This window comes from Halyomorpha halys, unplaced genomic scaffold (assembly GCF_000696795.3).
Source record: "Halyomorpha halys isolate HHAL.00 unplaced genomic scaffold, Hhal_1.1 Scaffold480.1, whole genome shotgun sequence".
Classification (NCBI taxonomy): Eukaryota; Metazoa; Arthropoda; class Insecta; order Hemiptera; family Pentatomidae; genus Halyomorpha; species Halyomorpha halys.
In genome coordinates, this window is record NW_027116427.1 from 253212 (window position 1) to 264177 (window position 10966).

Consider the following 10966-nt stretch of genomic DNA (forward strand, 5'->3'; position numbering starts at 1 on the left):
CAATGTTTCCCCTTCTATCTTCATATAGTTTGTAAGGTATCTAAGGTCAAGGCAGGTACATTTAAAAGTTAACAATAGCAGTTAATGCAACTTAGTCAATTGATATTATTTGAACTATTTATGATTAAGCCAGACCCAATATGACATTACTTGAACTATGAAATAGTTACACCATGGTAGAGGCTAACACTTTGGCTGTAATAAAGGAAACTGTACAATAGTTCACTGTCAAGGCATATAGATGCGATAATTAACATAAAAGTTCATAGAATTTACTAACATTAATTGTACTAACAACTTTTCAAGGTACTGAGAGGGTAATATTAGGTCGGGAGAATCAGCAGTACATTATCTCATAGTAACAAAATAAAATATGTTACAGTTATCACTATATTCCAATTATTTTTCGAACACAAAAGAGGTAGTGTCAATATTTCCAATATTCAACAGAACATAGAAAATATAATTGAAATAGCTTTCAAAAATATAATACCAGATATTAAAAAGATATCATTGTAAAAATTAGAGATTAGATGATATCTGATTATCATATAAGGAATGAATTTAGAAGCTAAATTAATTATGGAAAAGAAAAATATCTATTGTAAGACTGAAATACACAATTAAAGGTTTTGGAGATAAACTGGTATATTTCGAAGTGTTCATAATAATAAAGAGTTTAAGAAGTGAAAAAGGGTTGAACTTTTTCCTTGAAATAAAAAGATTGATGAATAATAATGCTGTAAGTTACCAACATATTCCAAATCATTATTATAATTATATATATATATATATATATATATAAGGTATAACAGTATAACTAAAAATATGAATATGATCAGGGTTGCAGTCAAAATAGAACAAATCGTTTTTTAACTATTTAATGACCGACATTTCTGCTCACTTTGCAGGAATGTTCAAACCGATAGGTTAAACAGACATTCAAGAATAACCTATTGCTTTGAACAGCCCTGCAAAGTGGGGCGAAACATCAGACATTAAATAGTTAAAAACTAATTGAATTATAGTCCAAATCACTTTATCAGACAAAAATATTAATACAAATTCCGGAATCTTCTTAATAAACATTATGATAGCAAACATTTTTAAGCCATTTACTTTTTCGATAAATTTTAAGAAAATAAAGCAAATTGTAAAATGTAAGTTAAAAATCACAGAACTGCATGGTGGCAATTAATTAAAAATTTTGAAAAGACCTAAAAGTGACTTATATCACTTTAAGCATCAGGAAAGAGATGTAAACCTGGAATTATAGATATGGAATACAAATATATAACCCAGTAATACAGTTTTTATTAAAACATACAAAAGTAATATTCTTCAAAATTAATTAATTCACTCCAAATACACTAACAACAACATCTTTCATATTTCGTAGCATGATTATGAAAGCCTGAAGAAAATATTCAGAACTAGCACTCATAAGAAAACTGATGTTCCATCACTAAATTATACTTTGAAAATCACTTATAATTCACCAATTGATACTGTTTATAAAAAGGGACGCTGTGGAGGAATTTTCCTTACTTTTTTGTCTCTACTTCTAGGAAGCCATCTATGGAATGTGGTATTAGTCAATTTTGCACATTCTTCAGCTATCTCCTTATCTGTGCCTTTCTTAGATATAAGTTTCATAGCTTCTTCTTTGGATGTCTTAAGGATTCTAGGTTGTGAAACATATTCCGGCATTGGTTTTGTGAACTCGTAGGGATACATCTTTTCAGGGTGCCAACAGACTATAGTCGACCCGTCATCCGTTACAACTATAGAGTCTTCTATTGCTGTAACATCCCTCGAAGATTGTCGGAAACCGAATTTGTTAATCAAATCCGATCTAAAACAACGTTTATATCCTAGCCTAAACATACTAGGAAATAACGACCTGATTGAATTGAAATAGGAAGGTTGCAATGGCGAAGGTTATGTTTGAAGTGACCAAAGAGGTTAGACTTCCTACTTCAAGTCATTCGCAAGCATTTTTATGCAGCGTTAGGTAAATAATGAATATCACACAGGGAACACGAAAATCAAACAAAAACTTATCGGGCATTATTCATAAGATGAAGACTATTCTTATGTACCTTCCTCTTGATGAAAGTAAGGAAGGTTTATATTACAACAGAAAATAACAAAAAAAATAGTAATCAGTATCGAAAATTGACGTTCACGTTTAATATTTTAGACAAGATGCAAATATGTGCTGGGCATAATTAATCGAGCATAAATCCGATTTTGATTAAATTTTTGAGATTGTAGAAATCGGTACCAAAGCCAGACCAATGTCAATAAATTCCATCCAATACTTTTGCCACATAAGTACATATGTAAATGCACAAACCTATTTACCTATATACACTTATAAGTTGAAACTGTCTTGTCTAATTTAGATCAAAATTAGAAGAGTGCTGGGAATAACTGTAGACATGGCTGAGAAAAATGTTTCATCATATTTCATTAACTAATTTGACTTAGCCTTGGGAAAAACAACTTTCTGGTCACATTATGTTTCAAGAATAGCTTGTAACAAAGATTTTATAATCAAAGAATGAATCATTAAACTTAAAATATAGTTTATTACCTACCCAATAGAAATTTCCAGAAAAAAGGATAATTCCAGAAAATGCAATTTGCAGAAAACCATGTAAAAGGATATAAAAAAAAACAATTAAATCATAAAAAAAAATTAGGATTCTATCTAAACCCAACACCTAGACTTGTCAACAAAATTACAAATATGATAGAGTCTTGATTAATACAGTTTCTATATTATTCCAGCCTGAATAAAGCAAAAAATAAATAAAAGTTGAATCGGATGAAAATCTCAAATCATAATCCCATTTTCATTGATAAGGGCCCTACTTTAATCATAACATGACTGCACATTCAAAATCACTGGGTTAAAAAAATATGTGAAAACCAGGAAAACTACCAAAAATACACTGTAGGTGTCAATTGATAATATTAAAATGTATTTCTCATTTACACCACTTCCGATCAAGCAAGAGACCATACCTTAGTCAATCACAATTTAATACATCCAGCAGAGTAGATGTATTTCATCTTCTAAGCAAATCATAAGGATATTCTCCAAATTGATGATTTTCAGCTAGTAAAATTAATGATGCATGACAAATAACCATATTTAAACTTTTATACTATAATAGGGACATTGTTGAAGTTAAATCGAACAGTGTTAAATCGAAAAAGCTGTGTTAAATAGGGATGAATGTTTGATAATGATCTCTATATGTCCTAAGTGTCAAATAATAAAAATGTAATAATTAAAGTAATGGATTCAGTGATTCTAAGCCTTGAAAATTGAATCAAATAAATAAAGAATTCCAAAAATAGAAGAAAAAGAAAATAGGTCAGAAATAAAGTTTTAAACTCTATGAAATTCTACATATTAAATGCTCTGGTATTCCATTCTCTCCTTCATTCGCTACTCCATTACCCTTCCAGCCTTCAATTCCCATATCTTTAATCATTTTCTATCCACCCAATTTCCAAAGAATAGCAATTACATCAACCATGTCACAATTAAAATTTGTAAATAGATCGAGAGACAGATTTTTTTTTTTACTTTTAATACTAATCATTAATGGATGACTATCATGCCATTTTCAGGCGATTTTTAAATATTGCTTGGTTAAATCATCTTTTAAGTCTTCACTTCCTGTTATTAGCAAATATTTCAAATTGATATAGGACTGTCGCTTCTTAGACGTCTTAGCGGGTCTGGCCGGGAAGGATGATTTTTTTTGTGTTATGATTTCATCTGGTAAAATGTCATACATCCACTAACCTACTCGCTGTAATTGTCTGTTTGAAAATTCACATAAGTAAGGCTACCACAGAGGATGGGATTGGCGGGTTTCACGCAGTTTCCCAATTTCAGGCAATTTTTGATATTGTTCAATTAATACTATGTTAAGTCTCCTCTACCCGTTTTAAGCAAATATTTCAAAAGTGATATAGGACTGTTGCTCCCTGGAGGTCTTGGTGAGGAGAGTCCAGCTGGGGAGGTTGATTTTTGTTTCTTGTTATGATCTCCTCTTGTGAAATCGTGACATGTCATACATTGACCAACCTACTCGCTGTATTGTTGTGTCGATTGAAACCTTGTACTTATATAAACATTACTTCCATTCTTTCTTTTTTAAAATTATTATTGTTTCTTATTATTTTTATTTTTAAATGTCTGTACTTTACCCTATTGCACTAAAGCCCATTTACAAATTTTCAATGCCTGTTGTATTATTCTTAACAGACTTGTACCAGAATAAATAAAGAACATTACTAATATTATTAAACAGTGGCTCTAGATACAGTAAACCTTTTCACACCTTTCCATATTTTTGTTAGAAGTATAATTATTTTAAAAGAATATAAAAAAACTTGCATTCAATAATAAAACATACTTAAAAGATTCAAGGCATTGGTTCAGTTCATATAAAAACAACTTTCTTATGAATTGAAAAAAAAAAATTATTACATAGATTCGAATGATTTACCATAAGCTGTCTACACTTACTTGTTACTGTCTTTGATTTCATACACTGCTAGACTTTTCGGATCGTTGGATTCATCAAGTGAAAAATATAACTACAAAAAAAAAAAAAAAATGAAATGAAAGCAATCCACAATAAGAATAAACATCAAATTATATAAATTATTATATATTTGCAAAACGGAAAAAGTAGGTTACCTTCGGTTGATCAATTTTTAAAGCACCAGAATCGAATCTTTTAGTTCTTATTACAACAGCAAGTTCATGCAACTGTAAAATGGCCTCCTTGATCGCAGCAACTTCAACATTATTGTGTATTTCTGGAAAATCTGCTTCCTTCCCATCAATAACATCCTGTAGACAGTTATGAAGAATAATTAGAAAAAATACATCATTTAATTAATAGTAGTTGCTTGGATTTGTAGCGGTACAGTCAACAGTTATTATTTCAACAAATTCTCCAAATTAAGCAAAATTCGTATTAAGACAATTAATGTAATACAGGATAAGTTTTATATACATTATCTAAAGAATATTTAGACACCAGATTAAGGAAATATTTTTATTTGTGATAGAAAGGTTGCTAAAATTAAAGTAATTCAAAAGATACAAAAGTAAAACATGAATCTATTTATTAATTATAGTCGAGATTACCTCATTATAATTTTAATTTACAATCAAGAAGGCTGATGTTTTAAAATCTAATATGCCATCTTTAGGAATATTATGACAATTCAAAAAAATATATAATTTCATGACATTGATTCCTTAAAAATTTACAATTAATTATGTGTAATACATAATAGATTTTTTAGGAATCAATATCATGGAATTATATATTTGTTTGAACTGTCATAATGTTCCTAAAGATGGCATATTAGATTTATAATGCCTTCTTGATTGTAAATAAAAATCTTGTCTATAATTATTAATTAAATGAAAATATTTTGATACACTGCCATTTTTTCATATTTTAATGAAGAATACTCATTATTTCTTGTTTAGTTCATTATAAACATTAAAATCAATAACATATATAGGAAGATGGTCAGGGTTGCAGTCAAAGGAGAAACAAAAATAGTTTACAACTATTTATTTTCCTACGTTACGCCCCACTTTGTAGGGCTTCATCAGGGCTAAAAAGATACAACATGATACAATAATAAGAGTAAAAATACAAAGATAAGATACAATGATAAGAATAAAAATAAGTAACAATGGCAAGAGTAAAATTTTTTATAAAATACGTAAAATATACAGTTAAAAAATACAGGAGATGTACATAAAACAAAAACAATATGGGGAAAGAAAAAAAAACCCTGACCCTCTTCCTATATATCAATTTTTATGGTCAACTATATATACATATATAAAATCAATAACAATTCATGAGAATTAACTAATTTCTAAGAAAAATATTTTAACTTTTAAAATCAAATTTTTTCAATGATGAAAGATTATGAATTAAATATATAAGGCATGTTTTAAAATAATATTTTATTTATTTTTCAATTACTTCCTGTATGTGATGTTCATATTACATTTCAATATTTTGCCAAGTTTTCCCCTACTTTGGAATTATTTTCCATTTTTATTATTATCGGAGCTTTTGTTACTATGAAATTTAAAGAATTAAAGTAAAGGAATATGAATTAAAAGAATTAGGATTTTTTACTATAGGAACTGGTGAAGGATAAGCAGGATCTCCTCATCACCGTTTGGGCAGATTAAGTTCTACCAGACCCATAGACCAAGTCGCTCATCTGTCCTATATTTAAGAAGGGTGATCGACTAAAGTGCTCCAACTACAGAAAGATCTCCCTCTTGTCTGCCGGATACAAAGTCCTGTCAAACATGTTTCTCGAGCGTTTGCTGCCTTATTCTGAGAGGGCACTAGGCCGATACCAATGCGGATTCAGAAAAGGCAGGTCCGCGACTGATCAGATATTCTGCCTCAGGACGATTCTCAAGCGAGGAAGGGAATTCAAGATTAAAACTCACCACCTTTTTATTGATTTTAGAGCAGCTTATGATAATGTGGATAGGGAAGAATTATATATGGTTCTAAAGCATTTTAAGATCCCTAGCAAGCTCATAAACCTTGTGAGGCTTACAATGATCGGAGGAATTCCCCTCAATAAAGGGATTATGCCAGGGAGATGCCTTATCCTGCTTTTGATCTTGCACTATTGAAGGCAGTGAGAGATGGTGGGATACAGACCAATGGCTACATATTTAATAGATCTGTACAGATTCTTGCGTACGCGGATGATATAGATATCGGATGTTCCTTCCAGGCTATATCAGACGATTTCCTTGCTCTGGTGGGTCCTGCGAGAAGACTTGGCTTGGAAGTCAATTCAGAAAAAAACAAAATATACGGTTATGGGAGAGGTGCCAAGGCCTGGAGAAGCACAATTTTAGGTTAATAATTATTTTACTTGATAGATAATATTAGTTTGATCGATATTATTGATTTTAATTAGTAAATAACATTTAGTTCACAAACTCGATTCAGTTCATCATAATTTATTCATATATATGAGGAGAAGATAGTTGGGGGTGCGGTTAGTAAAGAACACAAATAAATAAAAACTTATTTATTAGTGCCAAAGTTTTGGCCAAAATTTCTAGCCTTCATCAGGGCTAAGAACAAAAAACAAATTATTAATTAAATATCTAAGTAAAATAAACTTTTCAAATATTATTTTTAGTTCTTTAATCCTGTTTTTTTTATTAACTTATTTTTCTTATTTATCCCCTCATAAATTATGTTGAACTTTATCAAGTGAGTGAAATAAATGTTATTTACTTCTATAATGCATTCAAATTCAAACAAATACTTATAAAAATTCAAATCAATCAAACTTATATTAATTATCAAGTGTAAATAATTATTAACTTAAAATTATAATACAAATTTTAATTCATATCCTTCAAAAAATATTTATTCCCTAGGATTTCACAAATTCTATTTGAACAAATGATCTAAGTTGGTAAAATAAGTTTTTTAATATTCTTCTTTCATGTTTTTATAAAAGTCCTTACTCTGTTTATTGCAAGTTTTTTTTTTTGCCAAGACTCCATTGGAGTCCTATACTGCCTAACTATGGTTGGGGGTCAAAGTTTTCATTTTGTGGGACCGCTACTCAATGAAAAAAGTCAACGCCCCAGGCCGGATTCGAACCGGCACCGCAAATAGACATCGAATTGGTAAGACTGTCTTACACAGGTGGCCGATCGTAACAGTCAATATTTTTTTACATCTAGAAGTAAAACATCTTCACAACCAATATAGGTTCAGATGGTTAAACAAATTTAAGATAATCCTGAAGATGAAGAGGAAAACACCTTCAAAGGTTGAAAATTAATGTCTATACTCATTGAAAAAATTAAGAAAGGAAAATATATTATTCATAATAAATCTAAGATATTAACTTATCTATTACCTGAACTTGATCGTATGTTAGTTGAGCGCATGAATGGATAACGGACCGCTTGAATTCCTTATCCAAAACAACACCTGAAACAATAAACATGAGGTGTCAAATCAAATGAAAAGTAAAATCAATATTGGAAGATTATTGATTGACCGTGTGTAAAGATGAAAGGAATATGGTCCGGGTGCGGTCAAAAAAACTCAAATAGTAGAATTATACTATTTTATTGAGCCAACCTAATTTAAATACTGTTCTATCATGTTTACTTTACAAATTATTTTCGTTATTGTGGCACAACTGCCGTCCCCACTCCTCCCAATACCAACGGTTACTTTTGTTTTGACTACCGTCAAAATAGGTATGCATTTCTGTCTCATCATTTGATTTGTATTCTTTTTTTCTTTTTACATCTCTTTATTTGTATTTTCTTTACTTATCTATCTGTTACTATTACCCTTTTCATTTACTATTTACAACCTTTAATTTTTCTTATTATATCTTACTTTTTTACATTTTATACCCCTGTTATTTTACACTTATGTTTTTGTTTGGTTTTTTCTCTTCTTTTTTTTTTTTTCTCCTTTTGTAACTTTGTATTTGTATCTTTTTTAGCCCTGACGAAGCCCTGCAACGTGGGGCGAAATGTTGGCTCAATAAAATAGTATAATTCTACTATTTGAGTTTTTTTGACCGCACCCGGACCATATTCCTTTCATTAAAATCAATATTATGTAGCATTGTTTAACACTGAAATGGGTCTGCGCTTTTTTTAAGTATTGAAATAAACATACATATGAGTGACTTCATAGAACAGGAAGAGAGAGAAGATGAGGGACAAGGAGAGAAGAAATAAGACTTTTTTTTTTATTAAAAGTTATTAGTATTAGAGACTTTCTTTTGTACAATGCTCAATTTATTTTATTCCTATAATCAACAGCAATCTAAATTATTGATTCTGATAGTAACCCCTAGGCAGGGAATATAAGAATTAAAGCAAATCTAAATTTTATTTAGCTATAAAAATGTAAATATAATAATATGAAAGGAGAATAGAAACAAAAAATTACCATCTTTAGAGATATTCATTATGACAGATATAGCCAATTTGTCTTCGCCAGGGTTCAAAGAGCAGAGGCCGCAGAGAGTGAGAGGTAGCATATGGAACGCTTGCTCCACCATATAGATCGTTGTCGCTCTGTAAAATAAAGCCATCAAGATTAAATACATGATTTAAATTAACCATGAAAACACAATAATAAATAAATTTACTATGTAATAAGCTAGGAAGATAGAAAATGGCCAAACCTAAATACAGAATAAGGTTACCCCCCTCCCTGTCAGGGGGGCAAAAACAAAAAATATTTGCCATTATAATAGAATTTATGAATCAGCCAGAGAGAACAAAAGGAGGCCCCAAAACTCAAGAAGACGAAAGTCCAAAATTGATAAAAATGCCTGTAAAAGAGAATGATTTGATGTACTTTTTTTACCGCCACTCAGACCAAATTGCTTCATTGTTTGAATATTAAACTCACCAAGGAATTGAATATTACATTACATTTGATTCCATTCTGAGCTATTTCATGCAGAACTTCAATAAGCGTGGAATGCATTTTATCCAATCTGTTAACCAGATCATATTTTCTAAATTCAAAATGGTGTTGTTTTTCAAAAATCTTTTGGCATATTTTATAAATGCCACAATTTAACAATCAATCAACACCAAAGTGACAGTAACACAAAATTTTAATAAGTTTTTATTAAAACAACACAAAATAAAAGTCTTATTTGCTTTTTATTGATTAAAACAAATGGTTCACAATAATAATTGACTTACGTTGAACAAGTATTCACATTTTTTTAGGTTAACTGAGGGTTAACCAATGTGTATGTTTCGTGTAAAACGAAATAGCTAGAAGAGCCTCCCCATATGAAGGCACTGCTAGCACCCCTTGTACACAACAGTAAAAACCTACCTCCACTAGCACCCTCTGTGGAGAGAAGAAAATAGGGACCGAGAGAGCTATTTTCTCTGATCAAGCATTATTTTTCTTCCTCTCTTCATTGGAAAATAATGAGTGAGTAGAAAATTTCTGATGTGTCCCCCTGGCAATAGAGGAGAGGGGAAATAGAGGGATGCGGAGGAGGAGAAAAAAGAAGCATGGGAGTAAGTCGACTTTGTACTATATGATTTACATTATCACCATTCATTGTGACCATTAACATACAAAGCTACAGTTTCCATAGACCACTAATCAAAACTCATTAACACAGTTTAACCATAAATGTTTTCTTTCGGTCATCACCTACAACCATCTGTAAATTATTCAATAAATTCTTTTCTGTCAATTTAGGTTTTATTTTGGTTAGCAATTCATTTCTCAATATACAGTCCACTCATAATAACACAATCAGCTCATTCTAAAGTGAAGTAACGCCTGGCCTAAGTTGAAGGCGCACTTCATAAAATAATCAATTGAAGTACACCTATTTAAACCACTAACAATAATAACATGTTTTAAATAATGTAAATTTTTTAAATATAAAATTTATATAAAGAAATTGCCTCGGTGCCTAACTTCCAGTGGTGCTCCAATGCAATGTTACAACCTTAATTTTCAAGTATTCAACAGTCAATTGCTTAGTAAAATTTGACTAATATTGTACCTCTCCTCCCCTCCCAGTTTTAATTTAAATCATTAGAAACTTTCCCTTTTTATTAATCTAATTTTTCATTTAAGCTCTCTCACTTAATTATTATTTTTTCAGTATTATTGAGTCCAGACATATCCACCAGCATGACAACTAAAAATAATAGATGTATGAAATATCTCCAATAGTCAGGAACACATACGTAGGTACAGAGATCGGCAAAAATTAGCTTTAGCTAAAACTAATAGCTAAAATCACCATGGATACAACCCTTATTCATGAATGAAACTAATAGCTAAAATCGCCATGGATACGACCCTTATTCATGAATGAAACTAATAGC

The 10966-nt window shown here is 30.4% G+C and overlaps 2 protein-coding genes across 3 annotated transcripts in view; both read right to left on the reverse strand.

Moving 5' to 3' along the window:
* The window catches only part of Dis3l2 (Dis3 like 3'-5' exoribonuclease 2), a 40599-nt gene that overhangs the window by 6601 nt on the left and 23032 nt on the right, over positions 1 to 10966 (reverse strand). For both annotated transcript variants that reach the window (XM_014424845.3, XM_014424844.3), the window contains 4 exons: positions 9039 to 9166; positions 7981 to 8054; positions 4730 to 4885; positions 4556 to 4626 (listed from right to left, as the gene is read on the reverse strand). In XM_014424845.3, coding sequence (XP_014280331.1) covers positions 4556 to 4626; positions 4730 to 4885; positions 7981 to 8054; positions 9039 to 9166 — 429 coding nt within the window. The remainder of the gene's footprint in view (positions 1 to 4555; positions 4627 to 4729; positions 4886 to 7980; positions 8055 to 9038; positions 9167 to 10966) is intronic.
* mRpL42 (mitochondrial ribosomal protein L42) lies at positions 1295 to 1942 on the reverse strand. Its single transcript, XM_014424846.3, has one exon. The coding sequence runs from the start codon at positions 1885 to 1887 to the stop codon at positions 1513 to 1515; it is 375 nt and encodes a 124-aa protein (XP_014280332.1). The 5' UTR covers positions 1888 to 1942; the 3' UTR covers positions 1295 to 1512.

Coding starts and splice junctions, on each gene's coding strand:
- mRpL42 (XM_014424846.3), bottom strand. CDS start 1,887: ATGTTTAGGCTAGGATATAAACGTTGTTTTAGATCGGATTTGATTAAC.